Source organism: Ostrea edulis, chromosome 7 (assembly GCF_947568905.1).
Source record: "Ostrea edulis chromosome 7, xbOstEdul1.1, whole genome shotgun sequence".
In the NCBI taxonomy this organism is placed as follows: domain Eukaryota; kingdom Metazoa; phylum Mollusca; class Bivalvia; order Ostreida; family Ostreidae; genus Ostrea; species Ostrea edulis.
This window is the reverse complement of record NC_079170.1, coordinates 47,766,133-47,792,505: the sequence shown is the minus strand read 5'-3', so window position 1 is coordinate 47,792,505 and position 26,373 is coordinate 47,766,133. Positions and strand designations below refer to the sequence as shown.

Here is a 26,373-nt window from a genome sequence, read left to right as displayed (position 1 = left end):
TTACACATAGTGCCAATACTCATAACTTCAAGCATGGGAGCAGTGAACCAATATATCGTTACATATGAAATTAAAGGTATATATGATATAAAAAAGTGTAACCTACAAAGAAATTCCTGTGGTTTCCAGACCCGCGGCGACTTTGATTACCTCAATACAATACCTGGTAGGCTATACGGGTTCTTGAAGTCATTCTCTATGATTATCTGAAGGACAATGAGCCTATCGATTTGTAAACAGAAATATCGATACAATGAATTAAATGGGCTAGAATGCAATATATAGGCTCGTCTTTGAAGATGTTTTTCCGTTGGTTTGAAATAGTTCTAAGTTTAAAAAAGATTCCCCGACTTGCCTCGTTGGTAAAAGTAAAGATTTCTTGGTACGGTTATTACAGCTATATATTGTACAACATAATATAATGAGACTTATAACTGTTGAATTTCTAGAATCCGTATCAATAGCCTGCTGTATGTGCTGTTCACAATTTGTTTCAATGTTTCATGCTTTCTTGCTTCACCATGATTGACAGGTATGGCGTCACATACTGATAGCGCAAAAATCTCCAAGGAAAATATGCATATCTGGCTTTTAGCAAATTCGATAGAAAATAATCACTAAAACAGGCTTTGTGTAGAAAAAAATAATACTTGTATGATTTAAAATACCCCATTTTCATTATACATTCAAAAGCAATAAAAATAGTGGTAAAAATCTTTCAGGTTTTGCATGTTGAATTGGTATTCATATATCATCATTATTTAGTTTATTCCACCTGCATAAACGTGTTTTTTTTAATCTGGGTATCTTTTGCTAAAATGGTATACCTTTTAGAAATAGTGGTACTCTGCCGGAAATGGCAGATTTTGTCTGAAATGGAAAAACCTACATTATTACATCTGTTTTAAACTACTATATTAATGTACTGCGATGTGTCATACTCTCACATTGAAGAAAGAAAATTGTTTTCTTTAGAGACGGAGACAAATACAGTGGACTATATCATGTCCCCAAAGTCTACGGTGAAAGTTACAGAAAATGCAACGCGTGAAGGAAATGGTAACAAGACGTCTGTGTTTCACTTTAATGTTATTTTCAAATCAATAGTAATAACATCCGGGACACTAATATCCTTGGTGATACTACTAATAGTTATAGGAAAATTATACAACACAAGAAATGTTCAGGTCTTCGGAATGCAAATAAAGTGTCGTGTAGAATGCATGTAGTAGACGACATTTACACAGAAATTAATGAGTTCGTGGCTAATGTAGTTTTACCCGAGGATAATGAGATCACAGGTTCCATAGAACGTATCAGTAATGAACATCCACCTTTCACTGAGATAGAGGAAACCGGATGTGAAGAATATGTTTATAGCACTGTATGAAAGGAGAAAGCTCTTTCAAAGGATAAAACCAGACAGGTTAATATAAACAGTGTTCAAAATAGCAAAGAGAAGAACAAAAAGGAATCGGATGTCGGCTTACAAAGCAACACAAGCACTGTGAACTGTTTTGGATTGAAGGATTTGAGTGACAGTTTTGATATCCTTTATGCAGTTGATGTTTATGCAAATGAAAAAACTGAATCCACCCATTGCTGATATTACATGAGAAGTAAATTATGTTTAAATATCTTAACCAGTTCATAAAATGATTGAAACTATAGAGCATATGGGACGTACAAACTAAGGTAGTTCTGTTTTCAGAATCTTCACTTCTTAAAGGGTATGTACTCACAGACACCATGCCTATCAAATTAGTTGCAAATTTCCTATTAATGAAGGTTCATGTTTAATCTCAACATATTCATATCAATGCAATAATGATGGTCTTTTATAAGGAAAACTAAAAATAATAGAAAGTTATTATGCAGTAGCGGAGGTTCAGTTATGGATCCGTTCACCTCGATCAATGTGAGGAGCATGTGTGGATCCAAGAATCACTGCTTTTTGTGATATCTCGAGTACTTTATTCATATTCGATACACAGTTCATACAGGGAGACGAGACATTATTACTAAACGGATTGGGACCGGGCTATATCAGCGACCTCATCACTGTGTACGAACCAAAACGATTTCTGCGTTCATGCAATTCACGATTGCTAGAAAAACCCCGCGTTCGTACAAAGACCTATGGAGATCGAAGGTTTGATGTAACAGTTGTCACACTATGGAACAGTTTACCGATAGACATCCGTTCGTGTGGCACTGTCAAAAGTTTTAAGACAAACCTTAAAATATATCTTTTTAGGAAATCTGATACATGTAACCATATTTTGTAATATATTCTTTTTTAAAGTAAAGGCTGGTTTGTCGCATGAACTCGTAATTTTCAAATTGTTTAATTTTATTTGGATGTTATATTTTATGTTCTGATTAATCTTATCATGTTTTACATTTTACATTGTTAAAGCGCTTAGATTAATTACAAATTATATAATGCGCTATATAAATGCCGCACATTATTATTATCATATTTTTATTCATGTGCATTTAGTATGGAGAGGCTGGAGTACTTAAAATCTAAAGTGGGTTTTAAAATTTCGGCGTTATACAAACGTTTTGAGGGAACATTGTGGCAAGGTAGTTTGCATGAGGACGCCATGAATAAATCAACCAATGTGCAATGCCATGTCCCAGGCGAGGACTAATGAAAAACGAGTGAAATGTTTACATTCTTTCTTTCTAATAGTACATGGTATGTTTGTTATTTTGAAGTTTATAATCGCATATCTAATATCTCTGTTTTAGATGCTTTTATAATGATAGGATGATTTAAATTATTTTGCATTTTATGAAAATGGTTTGTTTTCAATTAAAATTTTGCCTAAGTCAAAAAGTTCTTACAATCAGCAGTCACCTGAATCAACAAGATCTTTATATTCATCGAAAGCTCTGTGGTTTCACTTGGCTTATAGAATGTGTTAATGATGAGAAGTCATGAACTCGAACAGTCCTGTAATCTAGAGTTCTGAAAGAAAGGAAGATGAAATAGATATCAATAATGATATTCAGCAACGTCATTACACTATACATATGTTTGTTAAGTTAAATATGAAACTAGTTTTAAATTTAAAAGAAACGAAGATAAGGATCAGTGATCAATCTCATACTTCCCATAAAGAATGCAACATTGAGACTAGAGCAAACTTCGACCCCTGAATACACCAGAGGTAGGATCGGATTCCTACGAGGAGTAAACATCCCCTGTTGACTGGTTACATCCGCCTTGAGCACTATATCTTCATCAGATAAACCAAGTACTACGTAGGTAAAGCTGTAATGTAAGTTGCATCACCATAACACGCATATAATGTGCGAAATGCTAGCTTTAAAGGGTATTATTGAAATCCCTGTTACATTGGCATCTGATCCCACCTCTGGTGTGTCCAGGGGTTCGTGTTTGCCCAACTCGCTATGTTGTATTTCTTGTAGGAGTTATGAGATTGGTGACTGTTCGTTATCTTCACAATTCATAAACCTATTTGTCAATATCCCACGTCCTTTTAAAGATTGATAATTCGTAGAAAATACTGTTGGGTATCAAATCAGTTAAGAGTCAGCTAAGCAGTTAATAAAGGAATATTGGTATATAAATATAGGGAGCTGAAGAGGGCTAGTCATTGTAAATGTATAATTACTCCGATTTTGCTTGGGATCATATACATTTATTTTCCTGTCGCGCTTCAGAATTTCGCATTTTATTTACTCGTCTGTTTATCTCTATACTTAACAATTTACAAATGGCATTTTCATTTCAGATACATGTTTGGAGCGGATTGTTTTATTTACTTAGCACAGCATTCTAAAGGGATAATTCAGTACCTGTATACGAAGCAAAATTTAATTTCAACTGTCTTTACTATATTTGTATATGTAATTTCAGGGTGCTTCTTACAAATCCATTCCCATTGAAATTCTCATTATCTGATCATTTTGATTTGGTTTCTTAACAAAGATAATTCTATTTTCATTACTCTGTTGCATTCCACGCTGGATATCTTAGTTCCCGATATTAATGTACTTTTGTTCAAATTATGTATGATAAATGTTTTCTATAGGGAGTTTTCTTATATATCAAAGCATTGATATGAATGCTTTTATACATCTACAATGGCCTACATTTTTGCAGTTACTTCCCTTACAGCGGAATTTGGGGTTACGCTGACGATTGTAGTTCTAAGCCCCACACAAATACTAATAACAAATAGTGTAAAATGAAGCTTACGTTACCAAATTCTTTAGTATACTAAGTTTTAACAGGTTGTTATATATCTCTGACAAAAAGAAGGTTTAATTTCTTCGATTTTATGGAGAAGATTTTTTCAAAGTATGTACTTCGTCAAATTGTAGAGTTGGGGAAGGGAGAGTGAGAGTTAAAGGTGTATTTGGTGTTTACTTTTGTCCAAATTATGCAATCAATACCGAGGATTTCAAAAGTAATCTGTTTTTAAAAGAATTAAAAGCACAATAAAAGGATGTGATACAATCATGCGGGCACGTGGCATCGTTTATAAAGGGGAGTGTTGACTTCATAATATTGCCTAAAATTTCTCGACAAGTAAATTAGAAAAAACAACAACAAACTATCCAAAGCTAGAGAAGGAAGGCGGCAAGTGTTGATCTTTCATTTTCATTCATCGGGTAAATTTTACATTTCCACTACCATTCACGACACTGCTGTTTTTTAAGAGGGGCAGCCTATCCGACAATACATCTATCTCTGCACGTAAAAAAAGTTTGTATATAATAATAAGGAGAGGCAGACCCGTTGTTGCTAATTTGAGTAATTGAAGTGCAAGAAAAGATGCAGGTTAATGCACACAAAATCTAACTTTCGAAAGAGTGAGGAAAAAAATTCAATAAAAATATTGCACTAGAGATACCAATTCAAGATAATCATCATTTAGCAACAAGTAGTTTTGTTTTGTGTGAAACGATAAATTGATAATATACATGTATGCTTTGGTTTTACATGTGTGTTTAGGCATATTGTAATGCATGTTGTTGTTTTTTGTGTGTGTTTTGGTTGTCGAAAATATTGATAAAAATTAAGAACGAAGAATCGCTGATATACTAAGGACATCATGATTTTGATCTAAAGAAATGGAGGACTAGGTAATATTTACATACTTTATTACATCATGACCATACATTATAAATGTAATTAGTGACTGAACTATTTTGTTCAATTATACTAATTCCAAGTCATTGCACTTAATTCTTAGAAAAATTCCTTAGCTGACAATTGATTGCAATCAAAAATTGTAAATTTTCTATTTATTCCTTATATTACACCGTCAACTGAGGACCTCAATGTACTGTGCGCCCTCATTAATCAGGGGAAAATAACTCGATTAGCGTTAGGCAAAATGTAGGCCATTAACTACACTGGTTGCGTAATGTACAGTGAAATTCATTTAATCATGTCCCAGGTCTTCTTGACTTATTTTTCTAGTCATAATTAATTTGGGAGCTTTGATATGTTTCTAACGTCTATCGATAAAGTCCAAACACAGTATTAGTCATTGATGTCATTTTCTTTTGAACGTCATGTAACCAGAAAATCAACTTTGTTAAGTACACGCAGTATCCAATACGGTGCAGATGACCACTAAAGTGTATCTCTCTATAACAAATCAATAGTCAGAAGAGTATCACTTCTTATAACCAAATACAATCATAACATTAACTGAGGACAACCCGGCAGTGTTCCTTTTATATAAAGTGATTATTGGATTTATTAAAGCTCTCATAAAATGTATAATGCAATTAACCATTATCAGTTCTTAATCATTTTCATATTTACTGAAATGTAAGTAAATTTTGCCTCATGGAGACAAATCATTTCTAGTATGACATTCGTTGATATTTAGAATAAATGTTTCAAACATCAATTGCTGTCACAGGAACTGCCACCAGACAGTGAGACACTAATGATACTTCATGTTTAATCGTGTTTCATTACAATTGAAATGTTTGTCAGAACGTAGTCTTTTTTATGATAAAAATGGAAGAAAATGAAGAAAGGATCTGTGAGGATATCTTTTAAAAAACAGTTTAGATACAGATGTACTGTTGCTGTACAAATAAACTTCTTAAACACACACTGCATTTTGCTGCACACACATGCATACACAAACACGTACACATAGCGTGAGCTGCATACTTTTATGTACTTCACTTTAAAGCATTTTAGCGCATATACACAATTCAATCTGTATTAACTACATATGCATAATCCACTGCGCATTTTCCTGCATATATACATTCCGTATTACTACTTCTACACATTACATTCTGAATTATACTTGGGATACATAGTATAGGGCTTATTGCATTATATATTTTACAAAATAAATCTGATTATCATAGAAATGGTGCTATATGTACATGAACATTCTCTTTATTCCTTTTTGATCAGCCCCCCCCCCCCCTATTTTGCGGGAAAATCCAAACTATTTGTTCTATATTGTGACGTCAAAAAAGTATATGCTGACGTCAAATTATCAACGGTTTTATAGATTTACTATCAGCGACAGCCTGAACTAAACAAGTACTGGTGAAGTTCGTTCTTAAAAGATATACAGCCTAGGCAGAACTCACATTCGACAGAATAGAGTGGAGGAAAAGATAGACGGAATTTGAAGGGAAAGCTAGATTACCAGGAATATCGAGCAAAAGGAGAAGAGCGGGGAGCATAATACTCAAGCAAGAGGATGACGGCAATAATGGACAGTTATGTGTGGAATCGATGGTGTCATTAATTACTGAAAAAATTATGGCCGAAATACAGAAAAGAATTGAGACCTGCATTTCCCACCGTCAATAACTGGAACAGGAGACTCAGAACCAAGAGCCGGAGAACCAGAATATACCTATGGACATGGAACCTCTAAGAGATTAGTTTCTGGTTGAATTTTAAGTCACTTATTGACAACTGATTTAATTAATGTGATATGGCTTTAGAAGATTATATATTTCCGTGTTCATTTTAAATCAGAGAAACTTTAATTGTTGAACTTTGCAACATTTTGGAAATCCCCATACCCATACGTCACCTGTCAACTTATCAGCGATTCTGCAGCATCACTCTGCAGTATTGTAATATTCAATTTAACGACCGTACTCTGATCTGTGATTTTGCAGGGTTTACAAGTATCTATGTTTGGCATTATTAAAAAGTATTAAAGAGAGCACTGATTATTAAACATAGACTTGAGCAAGTCTAAATCTATGGAATAAAACTAATCTAGATTCGCCATACAGTCCTTGTCGTTGGCTGGTATTGCTAATGTAAAACTGGAACACGTGCAATTGTATGCTGTGGTTATGTAGCAACTGTCATCTGAAATCTGGTCAATGGTAAACACTCGAATTACAAGCCAAACGCAGACAATCTGACAAAATATATCAAATATGCCGCAGCCATATAAATTAGACAATGAGCTTGAATATTAAAGCAATGTATTCGATATGAAATGGATGTTGTGTGATATAGATGCATCTATTATATGTTGTACAACTGCTTCATTAACATTAAAGTATAATATGCATGATGTTTCATTTAATTCAATTTAACATTGCGTAAGGTTAATAACGTAAATCTTGAAGGTTTGCATTACATACAAAACTTTACTCTGTTCCATTTAAAAATTTGAATACGCTATTGGACGAATCCAAAGCTAACCCATATTTGGAGTTTTCAACACAAAAATGCCCAATCAATTCCGTGAATCGCCGGTCAGTTCCTTTAACTTAAATTTACTTAAAAAAAGAATAAATGCCATCAACATAATAAGCGAGTTGTTTGTCAAAAAATTTCAGTTTCGTATCCCATAATTATATATCTGTAATATTGAATCCAAACATTTTAATTACAAACGAATTACAGGTCCTAGATACAGGCCATCTTTTACAAATCCCTTCTACATGTTGTTCTTTCAACTATAGTCCAGCTTTACATATCATCACTAGTGATGTCGATATAGTTGAAATCGACGACCCGGAGTCACATATTTCAAAAGGTACGACATTCTTGATCAGGGAACCCCGATCTTTCAAGAACTTGACACCTTGCGAGAGTGGATAAAAAAGAGGAAAACCAAGAGCTCGTGCATACAATGTATTTTTGTATAGTAAACCAGAAGTGACGAACGAATTAGCTACTTTGAAGGAGAAACTTGTGCGCCCTCTTTAGAATTAGTACCATTACCATTAATCTTCTTTATTTAAAACCACATATTTTCCAATAAATATACAAGGTGGGCGTGACATTGTTTTTTCTTCAAACCAGGACCCTGGTAAGGCAATAAGAGGATTTTAAAATTGAATGAAAATCATGTAATTGTGCAGCTTGTTTTGTGAAGACTTGCGTACATATCAATGTTCATAGCTGTTAATAGTTGTTGTAGATTGATTGTTGAGCTACTGCTAGCAAGTCAATCCTTGCACTTGTTGTGTTTGCTTTTGAAGTACGTTTTTTGCATTGGGAGGCCTTTGAAGTGAAGATATCATTCATTTCAAACAATAATTTATGTATGAGAACATGAGTGGGATTTGCAACATGTGCAATGCTAATATTTTCTTCCTATTTATGTGAAAGTGTGTACTCCTCTTCAAAATTGTTTGCGTTATACATCGGATATGATTTATATAATTATTTATACGTACTTTAACTTTTCACTTATGTTGCAAGTGTTTACTTTTTGTTTTAAGATAATTGATTCGCAATAAAGGATATATCTGTAAAGACCTTCCTCATTTTGCTCGTGAAGCCAACTTTCGATTGGAAACCCAAAAGAATCATCCTAGATCTGCAAATCTAGTTGACGTAACATATTTCGAAAGCAGGATTTGAGTTACCAATCCCTTGAATGTCGTGTAAATGTTCAGAAATATATTGCAGTAGAACATAGTAGAGCTATCCTGAGGAACCACAATGAAGTGCTGGTCTTCTTTCTTTGCTTATTCAACAATGTATTGGACAATTGCAGTAATCATGTCTAGGATTAAAACTATGGATTAATGCGTTGCCAAGTAAGTTATTTGTATTACTCTGTTAGATGAATCAGGGTGTATTATGTATGATAATGATGTTAAGATACAAATTTCATGGGTATTTCTATTTAGATCCTATTCCAATGGAAGCATACGATGCTGTTATAATTTTGTGGAGGTGAACGGCGTTTGTGAACGTAAGTTTTATAAATATCGTCTATTGATGATAAAGAAAACGAACCAATTTAGGTTGACATGTCATTTACCTGGTAGGGTGTCCCACTGGCTATATTGGAGTGAATTGTACAGAGAGATGTTCCGGTCTCGTTTACGGATACCTCTGCAGTTTGAAATGTGACTGTTCAGCTCTGGACTGTGATTATGTAGATGGCTGTCCAATTACCACAGGTATAGACTTCATTACAATCGCGTTGATATTCTTATGATGGCCATCTAAAAATATCAAATGTGTTCCTCGTGCATCTTAATAACTACTATATAGATACGGAAACGTATACAACACAGCACGAAGCAACATCTACAAATAACCTTTTTCGAAATGGTACGTATATCATCAAGAAATTGAACAGCCCAGCAAAGAAACAAAATCTATTTTCGAATGTTGTAGAATGATAATTTCTTTAAGTATTTACTTCACTTCCACTATTTGTACATTTTGTTTCGATATATTTCGATTCTTAGGTAATGAATTATCATGAGATAATGTTAATTTCATAAAAAACGATTTCTAAAAAAAGGAAACTTAACGAAAGCTATCTTAAAAACCCAATGCAGAGCATGAGTGAATCGGTAAGAATTTATGTGATAATAGCAAGTCTAGAAAAAATTTCATGTATTATATTACCCTTTCGTTGAATGAATGCGCATACCAAATTTAATTTTGATAAATATTTGTTTTGAATATTTATTGATAGTCAGTTTATAATCATTCCTTGCTTTTGTTTCATATTGAAAATCACATTCTTTCTAAATTTAAATGAAATCACATTTCACAAAGAATGTGTTATCGGTTCTTAATTGCGTATCTAACGGAATCTCAAAATTTTACACATATGGATTATAAAATGTTCAATTCGCCTGCATTGTTTGAATAATTTTTGTTTCACAAAATATATGTTTAAAAGTTTTCATGAAGGTAGAGACGGATAACAACAACGTAATCAATAAAAAAGTTTGTATTCTACGTTGTTCCTTCTAAAAAAAATCTACTGACTCTCGAAAAGGACAAGGGACGTTATTGGCTATATACCGCCGAGAATTTTTTCATTTTTTCAACTTTCATACTATGCTTAATTATTCTTTTTATTTACACAACTAGGATGTTCTTCTAATCCCACTTGCATGAAAATGACGTAATATTTTATTATGACGTCATGAATATACGCTAAAGTTGAGCTGTTTAGCGGAATCTGTTGATTTGAAATAAATTATGAATAAACTTTAGCAAAAACAAATACTTTTGCATGCAACAACCAGATTTATATTTTGCATGTTTAATTATCCATTAATATTCTTCTTTCATTATCAATATGGTGTCGGTTGTTGGCTGCAAACAATATGAATTTTAAAAAAGAATGAATGCGAAATCGGCTATTTTCGATACGCAAAGTCAATATTTTGCATGTTATAGAACTGAAAAATAATAATACTTTTGCATGCAACAACCAGATTTATATTTTGCATGTTTGATTATCCATTAATATTCTTCTTTCATTATCAATATGGTGTCGGTTGTTGGCTGCAAACAATATGAATTTTTAAAAAAAGAATGAATGCGAAATCGGCTGTTTTTGATACGCAAAGTCAATATTTTGCATGTTATAGAACTGAAGAAAAAAAAACTTTTGCATGCAACAACCAGATTTATATTTTGCATGCTTAATTATCCATTAATATTCTTCTTTCATTATCAATATGGTGTCGGTTGTTGGCTGCAAACAATATGAATTTTAAAAAAGAATGAATACGTAAATCGGCCGTTTTCGTTACGCAAAGTCAATATTTTGCATGTTATAGAACTGGAGCAAACTGTTCCATCATTTAACCTCATAAACGTTTACTTACTCTGCGATTTAATAAATACATGTATGTCCTGTCAAACAATTAATGCTTTACCTAGTTTGCCATAAATATCTGCACCTAATAAATGCAGATGTCTGCCTTTCGAGTCACGGAGGCGGATCAAAAATCCACCGCATGATGAATGGAAATTATTCTACTTTCGTTTTCAAAGGTCACGGGAACATGTCTTTTCAAAATAAGATTATTTAAGAATAAATTGAATTTAAAAAAAAAATATAATCAAAGACACGCATAGACCTGTAATAACTCGAATTTATTTTCTTTTTACAAAAATCGGACCAAAATTCGTTCATTTTCGGCAAAAAATACGTTACATCTCAAGAGCTAGATAGTTGGGATGTATGTTACTTTTTTCGCTTTTTAAACTATCTTTGATACAAATATATCAAATATAATGCATAAAACTTGTTGCTAATAATATTGACGTGTTTGTGCGGGTTTTTCTTTAAAGCAGTTTTCTTACATCAATTTTAACGTACATGCATGCATGTATATATATGATGCATGTTGAAATTAGATGTTACTACATTAGTAATTAGATATTGATTCCAAAGGTTCTTAAAACGGTTTAAATTAAAAATAAATTAACAGCAAATCATTATTTATATCTTCCAGCGAGATGTGGTTTCTTTAAAACGTCGAAAACCTGTGATCGATTTGAAACTTCGACCATTGTTGTGGCAGCTTTTTCTCTATATCGCATATTGATTGATTGAATATTGCTTAACGCCCCTCTTGAGAATATTTCACTCATGGAAACCTCACCACTGCCGGTGAAGGGCTGCACAATTTAGGCCTATGTTCGGCGCTTATGGCCATTGAGCAGGGAGGGATCTTTATCGTGCCACACCTGCTGTGACACGGGACCTCAGTTTTTTGCGGTCTCATCCGAAGACCACCCCATTTAGTCGCCTCTTACGACAAGCAAGGAGTACTGAGGACCTACTCAAACCTGGATCCCCACGGGGTCATATATATATATATATATATATAATAGATTCACATTTACAGGTGCACTTATATAACAAAGGTAATTGGGTAGGATGCACATGTGTATATATACATGTATAGATATAAATATTCAAACACCGTAGTATCGAAGAGGGGTTGCCCCTCCACTTTTGGGGAGGGGGGGGGGGGGTGATGTCGACCATTTCCTTGCTATGGGAACAACTTGACCAGTCTAATGACACTTCAACTTTTATCAATCTTATAAAATATATAATATATGTGTTGTGGTGATTTTTATTAAAAGTTTATATTAATAGTATTGATGTATGCCCCTCCATGATTAGGAAAACTGGAGTATAACCGTAAGGTTATGTACATATGTAGACGCTTTTCTCTCTCTCTCTCTCTCTCTCTCTCTCTCTCTCTCTCTCTCTCTCTCGTCAAGGTGTTCTGGATAGGCCTGGCCCGCACATTGAAAAATGATGCATGATGTTTATTAAATTCGTTTTTAAAAAAGGTCTGTTGTAGTTACATATACTGTCTCTTGGAAACAGACACGTGGCATCATTTATTGGGGGTGGAGTCGAAAGATAAGTTGGTAGTTAACTAGGAAATGAAAAAAAACCTTTCTGCCTGATCTTCGAATTCATAAATCGCAGGGAGGGGGGATATTCTTTGCTACATGGGTTCAATTCATAATTTTAAGCCTATTTTTTCTCATTCAATACTACTATCAAAAATGGGGGGGGGGGGTTTCACTCAATATTTCCTTATTCACATATGAAAATAAGTGCCTGGGAAAAGCATTTAAATATACTACATTGTCTATACATGTACTCAAACAACTTCTCAGAGTCTGTTCTAGATTTAGACTGAATGTCGGTGCATACAATGACATGCCCACTGACTGATGTAATTTTCATTTATCAAAGATGAACACTATATGGAGAGAGAGAGAGAGAGAGAGAGAGAGAGAGAGAATTACTCTTTGTTGACCATTTAGGGGAATGTAAAGATATAAACATGACGCATTTTTGTGAGGGATTTTAAATACATTTGCTATATGAAATATACCATCTGAAGTTAATGTATATATTACTTGACGTGTTTTGCTGTACCCAAGAAAATGATATCCCATTCATGCAACATAAATTTGTATCGTTTAGTACATGTACATTTTCCACATTTTATTCAATATGTTTTGTAAATACCCACAGCAGGCAGATATATTTTATTCGTATCATGTACTGTAACATGTATATTGCATACACATGTAAGCAGACCTGTTATATAGTCCTTGGTGTACATAGCATAACAAGTAATTTTATCCGACTCAATCAACGTTTAAAAAAGGAAAAAGAAAATTCAAGAGCCAATTTATTGTCCATATTTCATTTGAATAGGAGGATATCGAACAGCACCTTCGAAAATATGATTGCATTCTACTCAACAACGTTTAACAAATATATTTACACGCATTATTTTCCTCACTCTAATTAACACAAGATTCTTCCGCAAAATGTCTATGACCACGATTAAGTTACATGTAAATGAATAATGTATTTTCAATAGCATGCCAGTTTTCAATAGTCTTTGATATCAATGAGTATTTTGATATAAAAAGTTAAAATTGTAACTTTTAGAAAAATATTCTAGAAGAATCAGGGGACTGTAAATCCTATAACGTCGATGACGTCGTTCCGAAAAAGCGACCGTAGGAAGACAACGTCTGAGTTAACAATGCAATATTGTAACGTTATATTCTCAATATCAGCAACAAGTAAATGGTACATGTTATATATGAATGAAACGAGAAAATTATCACCTTTCTACCTGCAAAATGTGATCGGTTTTTGAAACGCGGCCAATTTTGGCCAATAACGTCCCTTGTCCTTACCCCAAAAAACCGGAGGGATGCCAACATTTCCAACATATTCATACACCACCGTCGTTTTTTAAAGACCTAGGGAATGTTTTAAAACGCTGCAGAAAAAATGCATGCATGTCACTACTTAGGTCAGCAACGATATCTACAAGTGATTGAAGCATCGGCTTTACCAGCTGAAAATGTTTGTTAACAAAACGAAATAAACGGAACATTAAACTTAAAACATTCGGACATTTCATCTTTTTTAAAGAAAAAATAGTTTATTACGGGCTAGAAATAACTTAAAGTGTTTAATGATATCGGGCAGCAGGTCACCATAACACGAAAGAAGGTTTTGTGAATTGAGTTATTAGATGGAATCAGTTGCCGTCTGTGATTCCTCACCAGATGGATTCGAGATCGCACTAGTGTACCTGCGCCAAGAAGATCCTCTCTCTCCCACTGTATAAAAACCTTCACGATTCTACAATATACAAATTTTGGATTCAGATATATTTTTTTAATTCCTCACGCCGTTACACATTGGTTGAAAAAGAAATAGGTGTCACGAAAATGCGTTCTGGCTTTGACTCAAGAAATTTGGGTTGTTGAGAAAATTAGTGGCATAATTTACATCTATGGTATAAAAGGTAGATATAATGAAGTCATTTGTTTCATTCCTGTATTACCTTTCATTATGCAAACTGTAAACGACCGCCAAGCATAGCTCGACCACGCAAACGAAAATTTTCAAACGTTGTGCTGTCTGAATGCTGCAAGTTTGAAGACTGTGCTGTTGAGAGTCTAAACATATTTTCTTTTGAGAAGAGGAATTCCGAAGATGGATACGACATCTACAACAGTATCATAAAATTACGTTTGGTAATTAAAAATACAATGATTTGTGTTCAGCTCACATATCCACTGTCATTTTCATAACTTGCATTTATAGTAACGTTTATAGCTTTAAACACACAACTCATAATTGATGTGTGATTTTGTATGTAATTTCCCATCAATGGCAAGTGATGTATCATCTGCATTTGTGTTCCATATCATATATCACAATACCTTTTGTATCCTTATTTTGTTTAATTAGGATTGCAAGAATTTCTGCACAAAGGAGGAACAAATAAGGTGCAACAGTATCTCCTTGTCTACAACCTCTCTCAATATTGAATTTAGTAGATAAAAACCCACTCTGTAACACTGCAGCCCTAAAATTTGTATTGAAAATATTGACCCATTCAATAATGTATTCACCAAAACCGAAATATGTCAATACTTTATATTTAAATGACCATGAAATGGAGTCAAAAGCTTTTTCAAAATCAATTAAAACCGATAGTCCTGGTATATTTTTACTTTTTGTATAATGCATAAGATCATAGATAAATCTGGTATTTTCTCCAATGTATCGTTCCTTTACGAATCATGACTGGGTGTCTGAAATAAGATGATCTAAAGTAAATTTGATTATGTTACCACGACAACCTGAAATAAGTTTATATAAGACATTTAACAAATCCAATAGGTCGCCAGTTTTAAAACATGGTCTTGGCTTATCACCTTTAGACAAACACGGAGTAATCCCCAATTGCTGAAAGATGGGAAGCTCTTTTTTTGGAGAAAATACAGTTGATAGATTTTAATATGAGTTCTTGCAGATCTGTCCAAAAAAAAAAAAAATGGAAAACTCTACACTATATCGACCATTACCTGGAAATTTATTACTTTTCCTATTTTTTGATACTTCAAACACTTCTTTTTCAGAGATTGTTCAATCTAAAGACTCTGAAATATTTTTGTCCAACATTAGATTTTTTTTTAATAATTGTGTTAAGATCTAAATCTAAAAGTTCTGAATATTTATCCAAAATGCCTATTTTGCTGCTGTGTTTTAGAAATGAATATTTCTAATCTTTTCCATTCTTTTTCTGTTTCAATTAAAGCATTTAAATAAAGTTTTTCAAAAATTTGAACAATACATTACTTTGATTGATTTAGATACACGCTATTTGTGAGTATATTTTAATTATGATAATCTTACGATGTTATTGAAAAGAAAGTTTGTGTGTCTTCCTATTACAGATGCATGAAAAGTTTGGTGTAGTTTTCTTCTCATTATCCCACGGTTCTTATGATTGCCGATAAGTTCATTGTATTTAAAACGCGAAACGTCTAACGATAACGTTTTGAAAATAACAAAGCATTTTAATTACAAGATATATCAAACTAATAGTATTCTATATAAAACTAGAAAACACCATGATATATTGAGATCCAAGACGCAACGTTAAATCTTGAACTCGCAAAACATACCACCTTGGTGTTCCATATCACAAACAATATACGTGATATATGGATATTATTACTATGTATAAAAAGTACATACCCTATAGAGTGTTGGGACATAAAATCATTAACTTGATAACATGGGCGAAATTTGACCCCCTAATGTATCTTCTTTTTCCCAACGCGTGTCCATATTTCGTAATGTTTTCCCGGGATGGAGTGATAGTTATCACTAACTCTAGAGGCTCAAAATTGGGATGTTTACACCTGTAAGTACTTAGAAATAGTTGATATACGAATAGTATGTAATAAAAATATGGATATACTCCTCTTGATCCACACTGGATAAAGAAAACAGACTAGTGTTGTAATGCTTTGATAGTACTGAATGGCAGTTTCATTATGAAATAATATACTGTATATCCCCCCTCTTCTACTACAATATATAATTTACAATCGTCAATATCGTAAAGGACACTATCGTTTACTTCTTGAGACGCACAATTCAAAATATCGTATAGTATGACCCAGTATGATAAATTATTATTAATTGTACACACATCTATTATGATGATCTCTCTTCTAGGTACCATCCATAGGACCAGTGCAGGCTTGAATAAGTCTCAAATCAACAGGTACAACAAAGACTGGATGGAAAATCAGCGAAAGATATTAAAGGAAAACTTTCTCATTTTAACAATATAATTTGTAAAGAAAATCTTTAGTAGTTTCCATAATTACAGATACATCATTTACAGTGATGATGACTTACCCCTTCCCCTGAAAAAAAATGACGTATTTGAAAATGTTTGATCAAGTTACACATATTTTATCCCAGAAATTCAAATAATAATGCACGATTCAGGACTTGGATAGAATCATGATCAATAATGTACTTGTGAACCCAGGCAGGACACTGGATTGCATAAAGCACACTAAAGTTTGATCTCAAGTTTAAATGTTTCGCTGAAACAAAAACGGACCCAGTTTTCTGAACGTTCAGGAAATGTGTATATCTACCTAGCAGGTAAATGACAACAGTATTTGTACATTTGTCACTGTGATGCATGTTTATTGAATGAATTTTGTGCATTGCTAAACCAAAAGTTGTTTTGTGCTTATACTTTAGATTCATTAAGATTACAGTAGCAATGACCAAAAATAGGCAATGATTTTTAAAGTCTAATCTAGTTCATGTAATTGATTTTTTATAATATTTTCAGTGACGGATTCCGGATTTTTGAAAGGAGTCAGAATGTATGAAAAGCACAAAATATCACTCCACTAAAATTGTAGGTTTAAGAGATAAGAATTGTTTTAGAATTTAATATGCAATCATTTTTATACAGTGTATTCAAGATGGTTTAAACCATTTTTGTAAATTTTTGCATACGCAAGGCCAAAGTATTTCATATGAAGATTCAATCCATTCCATGACCCTGAAACCATAGCAGATGCTCTAAAGGTTTACATTCTCATTTTACTTTATGAACCTGCGTTTAAACTTATGGATATGTTAAGGTAAATTTTGATTGTGATGGGTTAGATTTGGTGTTCATTGGAGATTTCTAGCCTACCCAATATAGTATTCAAAATAATGTGTAAAATATTGACACTTCAGACTAACAAATTGATCAGTTTTCTCAGTCAAAGATTTGGAGACTACATTAATAGTAATAGCACTGTGGTAATGTCCAAAACCCGTATTTGTGGCATGCATGCATCTATTTTTTGGAAAAGGGGAAAGTTGTTACAATGTAAGTGCAGAATATTTTTCTATTCTTTAGTGTTTTAAATTTTGAATCCTGCTGTTTTGATTACTTTTTAAGAACTTTGAGGCTTTGCATATGCTAAATTTCCTGATCATCACCACAAATTGTAAATCTTGCCATGCGCGTATTTTCTTTAGTAAACTAATTGACTGCCATTGTTTACATTTGCGAAAGGTATTCATGGAAAACAGCACAAGTATTGTCGAAAACAAGAACAATGCACACGACTATTTGCCTTTTACCAGCAACAAAGTAAAAACGACGAAATTCTTCAAAATCATGCTTCAGTTTTAGACATATTTAGTATCTCGGTCAATGGGTCGGATGAATATGAGTTACCGTACCTATATTGTATTCCTAAACGTCATAAAAACCCGTACAAATAAAGATATATTGCTGGATCCAGTAAATGTTCTCCTCACGGGAATATTAACAGTTGTGAAGGAGAAACTTCAAACGTACTGTGCAACTACATATGCGGGACGGGGTGTAAATGAAATGTGATTCTAGAACATTTTAAAGAATGTTTAGTAAACGTGAAATCGCAAAACTTTTCTCATATCAACACTATCAAAGCGTATGACTTTTGAACACTTTACACGACCATTCCTCATCATAAATTAAAGTATAGACCTCTTGATATCATAGGCAGTTGCTTCTTCAACAAAAATGAAAAACATAAATATTCATATCTAGTGATCAGTGATCCAAAAAATTACTTCGTAAAACGCCACTCTGATTCCACGCACACGTACTCTGAAGATGAAATAAAAAATATGCTGAAGTCCATCATAGACAATATCTTCGTGGTCTTTGGTGATCAGGTCTTCCAACAGTCTGTTGGAATCTCCATGGGAACGAATTGTGCATCTTTGTTAGCTGACCAGTTTCTATATTCCCATGAAGCAGAATTTATTCAAAAACTTCTACGCGAGAAGAAAAAATCTCTTGATGTGGCCTTCAATTCGACATTTATAAATAACAACGACGCATTATCTATTAACAATAATACTTTTCATTTATATGTCGATTCGATATATCCCAGTAAACTCGAAACAAAAGACACCTCTGCTTATGGTCAGGTTTTAAATCAAAGCAGGCAACTGACAAATCCATGGTACAGGTATAGGGGTCACGGTGTGTGTGACCAGTGGACAGGGGATGCTTAATCCTCTTAGGCACCGTATCCAACCTCTGGTATATCCAGAAGTGCGTCTTTACCTTTCATAAAACAAATTGTATAATACAAAGTGAATATAACGAACAGTGATCAATCTCATAACTCCTATAAGCAATACAAAATAGACAGTTGGACAAACACGGACACCTGGACACATTAATAAAACGTATAGCCTTTCCGTTTCCATTCAGCAGTATAACCCCCTATAGTGTCGGTGTGGCGCAGTTTTAATTTACAGATTGATATTTATTTTCGGTATATCTGTCGATCTAGATAATTCTATTTTTTGAAGTCACATGATGTTCATTTCATGTAGTAAGAAAGTGGTCAAAGTAATTTTTACGCTTCATGTTACGAAACAATTACCTCAATTAAGCACGTTGTATGGGTAATGGAATAACGTGCATTGTATAGACAAAATATGTGATCGTGTTGTCCTTCAACAATCCGATTTTATTTCTCTGAGTCGCCTTATGTTTGATCACCCAATGGTACTCTAACTGTAAGGATATGTGGAACGATGAAAAGTCAACAATGTACACTAATTTTGTTTTGTGTAAGTAAAAACAGTAGAAATGTACTATGTAGTATCTCTACATAGAAAAATACCATAAGACACTAATACATGAAGTAGAATTGAGATAATTAATGTCTTTAGGAATGGATGAAACATGAAAATAAAGAACAGTGATTAATCGCATATATTTACATTTGCTAATATATTTCCTTATATGACAATACTAATGAAATTGAAATTCATTTTCGTATAACAAAACTTCGGACACGTGATCAGTCTTTTCTTGCGTATGAATACAACCATCGCTTCAAAAGTCAAGTACTTTCATCTGACTTCTTGCTTACACAATGCAGTTGTGGATTTAGAGGACCTACCCCTTTTTCACACAAATTTAAAAACAGAAACCGTGCGAGTAAAAATCGAAATTGGTATCCAAAATGTCTGAGTATTTTGGCCAATACTCTACTTTCACATGCCCCCTTCTTCCGGAAATCCCGGATCCGCAACTTCAATGACATCATAGCAAAAATAAATTTTAAAAACCACAGAATATTTATAAAGAGCTTATTTTGTACAAAAACAAAATTTCGTCAATTAATAAATCAGAAACATGATGTCATGTGAGGGCATCGCAGCGAGTCTTCATTAAAATCCTACAAGATAAACATCTCAAGTAAACAAAAACTTTCTGTCGGTTCGTATTTATTTTCTCTTACACACTCTGGGGTTAAAAAAGCAACCTACCTCAGTACCTGCACTTCGTCTAAATATGTCCTACATTGGTACAACCATGAGTTATAACGATTTTCCCTTTCAAAACAAAGCAGCTTAACGTTAAAATGATCGATATATCATCCGTCAATTTTCTCAGATGTTTTGAATTTCTGTCGGGATCTGTGTTCAACAATTGCATATTCAACTTCCGGTTGACTTCATGCTTTAAATTGGTTGACTTCATTCTCTAAATTTTCTTTATATAACACCTGTTTTATCTTTTGAAAACTTATAGAAAGGATATCTGTGTCTTATATCCTCTTCGCTATTGTTCCTGATTATTTATTCGATCAAATTCTTACGAATTTTGTGTTGTACAATCGTTATTCCGTCATCTGTTAGGCCTACATATTCATAGAAACACGGCAAGGACACACATCAAATAGAAAACAGATATAGGAAAAGTGTTATTGGGATATGATATGAACTTGATACGTGATCGTATCTACTATACATGCAATTCTAATTTTATTCATTACAGTTGTTTTGATTGGACAAAAATAAAGCTGAACAAGAATTTACACATCAATAAATCCGAAAACACGATGCATTCATAGGCGCCTGAAAATAGAAAAAAAAATATTCAAATGTTTGAAATTGTTGTTAAAGTGAATGAATTGGAATTATGAGAATCAAAATTCTTTTTGAAGAATTTATCGATGTGTAAACTCCGAATATTTTAATCATAAACTTAACATAAATGTTCTTCGCTTCAGTTTTTCTGCGCTGTAAATCAAAGGTTTTTGTAGAGAGTAAATTGATAGTTCTCTGATCAGTCCTAATGTTTTCCCAGAGAGCTACATATCAACAAGTAATTAACTCTTGCCCTAAAATATTTAGAAATAGCAAATTTTTTATTTGGTTGTTCATTTTGTGCAAAGAGACCCCAATGATCGGTATACTCGTACAGTTACGTTCAAAGAACAAGTTAAAAAGAATGGGTGCACAGCCCTTTCAAAATGACAGTTCCTTTGTTGTTCACTGTGTTTTCTCTAGTTCGGAAATATACAACCTAGTGCCTCGACAATCACTACGCTAGCAAACTAAATTGAGCAAGACTCCTTAGACATTATATGACCACGAAAACCAAACAAATAAAAATGATATCTTCACAATTCATATTCATTGCCTTCAGTAGTACAAATCTTTCATGATTTATATAAAATAGTCTCAGTTTTCATTTGATAAATTCTGCAATATGTAATCGAATAGTAGAACATTTACCAAGGAACGATACTAAAATGACTTGCAAAGGACTAACCTCATGAAAGGAATATCACCGCATACAATGTGATTTTGGCTACAACTCATGAAGTAACTATTTACCATTTTTTTTAAGAGAGGGCCTTCAAAGTTTTAAGAATTATTGTCATATTATTTTGTAATAACATCTGGACAATAACATATGTTAAAAGCGAATAACCATTCCATTATACATATGTTTAACAATTCAGATGAAATATAGGTATCCCATTGTCGCAATATATTCAAACGCATTTGGTTTTCAAACGTACTTCTCAGCCAACCTCATGATAACTCTTATGACTGAATGTATATATTAGTGAGAACATCTGTGACATTAAACATTGGTCTGTGCTTTAGAATCAATGTTTTACCTTAGCTAGGTTTATTGTGAATGAAAATCGTGTTGTTTTCGTCTAATGTTTCTAACGCAACTGCATGGATCATTGGCTACTGCCAAAAAGGTTGATGTTATAGGGGTTTCAACAGTCTCGTTTAACATAGTTCCACACTCCTGTGACGTCATAATATTTTGCAAAGTAAATGATATAATGACTGGAACATAAATTTTGTTGGAGTCTTTTTCAATAGTTATTTTAAAAACATTTGTCAGCCATAAAATATTTTAAAAGTCTTAGTAATATTTGAATAGTCAATGATATGTTTCAAAATATTGAATTCAAGGACAATAACTCTGTTTTCAATAAATTATTTATCAAGTCCATTATGAGATAGATTTCCTCTATTTTTCAAAAACATTTTACCAAGGTGATAAGGAATCATTATCTGTGTCGTTTCGTGAAATTACATAAACTTTTAATCCACGAGTGATTTTGAATAGCTCAGCTGTATGGTGCCAGACTTCGGTTTCTTATAGGGGTATACATACTCTAGAAGCTATAAATTTGAAATTATTAAGGAAAGGTATGGATTTTTTTTTCATAAATAACTATAATAGATGTACATCTACTAATATAAACAGAAAAAATGATATGCAAACCATGGTATAAGGAAATTGTGTCCACATTTGTTCGTTTTTTAACATTTTGGAGAATAACGCTAATTCAATAATTTTGCACTAATTATTCTAAAACTTGATGAACATATTGAAAATGACATGTGTTTTAGTTATTAACACGTTTCCTGATAATTATATGCAATTAAATAAAATTCGTAATGTTTTTATTTTAAAATAACGACTAATAACTGTTTTCAATGAATTTCATAAAAATCTACATTGGGGTACATGACTTCAGTAGTGTCTGTAATGAAAATTAATATGGAAATCCTTAACTAATTTGCATTTTCTCATTACTCTGAATGCTAATTTATTGATTCCAAACAAAAAAAATGCTACCTAAACCCCAAAAATCCAGAACTAAGGACCCACCTTAAAGCCAGCATTTCGCAAATTATATGATCGTTATACCATCTAGTATGCCAATACAACCTATCATTGAGTCAAATGCTTTCAGACATGTTTCATACCAAATGTTAGGTCGTTCTAGGCACACCTATTTGACTATGGATTACTCCGTTTACCTGGTCAAGACATAGGGCTCACGGTGGTTGTGAGCGGTCGACAGGGGGTGTTTATTAGGCACCAGGGCATTATTTACAAAATATTTTACAATTAAGCGAGAAAAATAATTCTGTCTGATAATGAAATACAAATCACAAATACATAAGTATGTATTCAAGTTTTATAAGCCATGGATGTACTTTACATAATATTAAGAAAATCTACAAGAAATGAAAAATAAGAAATTAAGCGTTGAAAAGTTTGGTCTTAGTCGTGAACCCATGTCTGGTATATCCAAGGGTCCATGTTTGCCCAACTTTCGATATAGGAGTTATAAGATTGATTACTGTCCGTTATTTTCAACTGTTATTTGCACCAAAGTTAAGACCTTTCAACTTCCCAGAAATGTCAGAATGCAACAAATTAGGACAGGACTACATTACTGCAGCTAACTCTTGTACTGCATAATATTGATTATCAAAGAGCATTTTGTTGTTTCATATCAACATATTGTTTGAATGATTTTTTTAGAGGCAATTACAGTGGATTCGACGTCTACAGTGAATGTAAAAGTAAATACACCACAAGAAGGATTTTGGAACAAGAATGTACATCTGGTGATAATAACAACATCCGGGACACTGATATCGGTGTTTCTGATACTACGAATCATATGGGAGAAATGCAGATATTGGCGATTGACAGGTCTTAGTACGATAAATGGTACATCATACGAAATGCATGAAGTGAACGACATTTACACAGAAATTGATGAAGCCATGGTTAAAGTAGCTTTCCTTGAAGATAGTGAGATTACAGGTTCAAAAGAATGTATAAATAACGGGCATGTACCACCTTTCACTGAGATGGAAGAAGATAGATGTGAAGAAAATGTTTATAGTACTGTGTGTAAAAAGTATACTTTATCTAATGATGAAGCCAAAGATGATGAAAAAACTGATATGACACCAACAACAATTATCGCATTTGAAATGGGGGATGGTTAAGATGTAAAAGAAAGATTATTTCATCGATAAACATTGAAAACATCCTTGGACATGATAATGTGGATATCGGTCAAACTATTAATGAGAAGAAATTGGAGCCAGCTTTTGACTTAAAAATCAACATGACATTAACCACTATAAACTAGTTTGAAGTGAATGGTGAAGGTCGATGTTTTAATAGTCTTTATTTTGATGACAAGACTTACTCATCTTTTCTGTAATAATACAGTATGATGAAATTACGCTAACATAATGCAAACGGAACCAGCTCATATACTCATAGCTTGATCCGAAAAATATATAAACTGGATCACTACGTATTCAAAGTGTGTAGACCACATCATTTATGGGTTTAGTAAATATTTGATATTCTTAAAGATGCATACTTAATATTTTATTGCTAATCTATACAACGAAAATCATACTGACAAATAAATAAAAAAAAAATTATTGATTGTATCTTGTTTCACGTCAATCTCGATAATTTTTCGTTCATATACTTCAAATTTAGGCTTATTTTCGGCGTTTACGGCCATGGAGCAGTGATGGCTCTTAAGCATGCCACACCTACTGTGACAAGGGACATCCGTTTTTAAAGTTATCTCCGAGAACCCTTGACACCTGATGCCGAGCGTTTGGCGCTTGAACTGCCACTACCTGTTTTAACAACTTAGATCTGTTGGGATTAGAACCCGGGGAATTATATATCATATACTAAATTACATAGAACTCTTATTAGCCGCCTTTTGGTTTTAAAATTTGACTCCTGATTTCGCGCATGTTCAGATTGTGTAGGGCAAAACAATGCAAATCAAAGCGATAAGTACTGAATTGGATGAATTTACGCAACGAAAATTATGGCTTTAGACTATCAAAAATATTTTTTCTTGGATATTTGGAAACCATGATAACATAATAGTAGTGAAATTGATCTAAATGTTGTAATGTTTAAGATAAGCATTTCCTAACATAGATTCAAAACATTCGATTTATGTTGTTTTTATTGAAAATGAATTCTTTGGATATGTTGTTGCTATGGCAACGGGGTAGTAGTAAACATTCTACTGATTTTATCTTAATTTTGTAAAGTTTAGGATGTGTACTTTCTATCTCAGATAACCACAAGTTTTGAACATGTGTTCTTTTTGGCAATATCAATGCAAAATATAATGATTTATTCAATTTTTGTCGAAAATGAATTGTTGGAAGATGTGTTGCCATCAGTACTTAGTAATTCAAAAACCACACTGATTTCTCTTAAGTTTTTAATGTTTAGGATGTGTATTTTATATCTTATATACCCAGACGTTTTGAATATGTGTTCTTTTTTGGTAATTTCCTACGAAATTTGACAATTTATGTTGACTTCGGTCGATAATGAATCGCTGGGGTATTTTGTTGCTATAATAACAGAATACTACTAAAACCTAACTGGTGTATTATAATTCTGTATTGTTTAGTATGCGTATTTTCTATCTTATACATGTATACCCAAAAGTTTTGAACGCTTGTTATTTTCCCCTCAATATGCACAGAAATATCATGATTTATGCTATTTTTGTCAAAAAGCAATGTTCATGTTATTTCGTTATACTACATAAATGTAGTAAAATATTGTATCAAAACATGGGTTTACTCTTAATTGTGTTATGTTAGGGATGTGCACTTTTCATCTTCTGTCCTCAAAATTCTGGCATATGTAGAATATATTCAAAGCATGCCCCTAAAATTGTTAGAAAAATGTAAATGATGTATTTGTTGAAACAATGTACAGTGTACAATGAATTGTAATAAACAATTTATAGAAAATCATGAATAATATTATCATCATGATAAGCGTTAAGTATTTTTTGTGTAATTTCCAGAAAAACAGTTTTTATATTTGTTAATTGCATCTGAGAAGCTTTCCTTAATCATTAGACAGTAGTTAAATTCACAAAATATTTCTCCAGATACATTCACATGGTGCTTCGTTGCTATGATAACAAAGGTTGACCAAGAAATCCTAATTTCCAATTATGGTACAGTGTTCCATGAAACTACATATTCGAATTTCATGAAAATCGGAGGTCATGAATTACTCCCTGCCTGAATTTTACAAATACCAATAACATGTAATGTTTTCTGCACTGATTGC

The 26,373-nt window shown here is 33.0% G+C and overlaps 1 protein-coding gene across 1 annotated transcript; it reads left to right on the top strand.

Moving 5' to 3' along the window:
* The first annotated feature begins 1,219 nt into the window (after positions 1 to 1,219).
* LOC125649598 (uncharacterized) lies at positions 1,220 to 26,066 on the top strand. Its single transcript, XM_056145728.1, has 5 exons — positions 1,220 to 1,384; positions 1,995 to 2,152; positions 9,139 to 9,203; positions 9,280 to 9,414; positions 23,761 to 26,066. The coding sequence occupies exons 1-5, from the start codon at positions 1,220 to 1,222 to the stop codon at positions 24,234 to 24,236; spliced, it is 999 nt and encodes a 332-aa protein (XP_056001703.1). The 3' UTR covers positions 24,237 to 26,066.
* Positions 26,067 to 26,373: the final 307 nt, after the last annotated feature.

What these genes read in the sequence shown, in the direction of transcription:
- LOC125649598 (XM_056145728.1), top strand. Translation starts at nt 1,220, where the DNA reads ATGCATGTAGTAGACGACATTTACACAGAAATTAATGAGTTCGTGGCT. An exon ending in AAGACCTATGGAGATCGAAG is followed by an intron (nt 2,153 to 9,138) that starts GTTTGATGTAAC and finishes ATTTCTATTTAG; the next exon opens with ATCCTATTCCAATGGAAGCA. An exon ending in GGTGAACGGCGTTTGTGAAC is followed by an intron (nt 9,204 to 9,279) that starts GTAAGTTTTATA and finishes TTTACCTGGTAG; the next exon opens with GGTGTCCCACTGGCTATATT.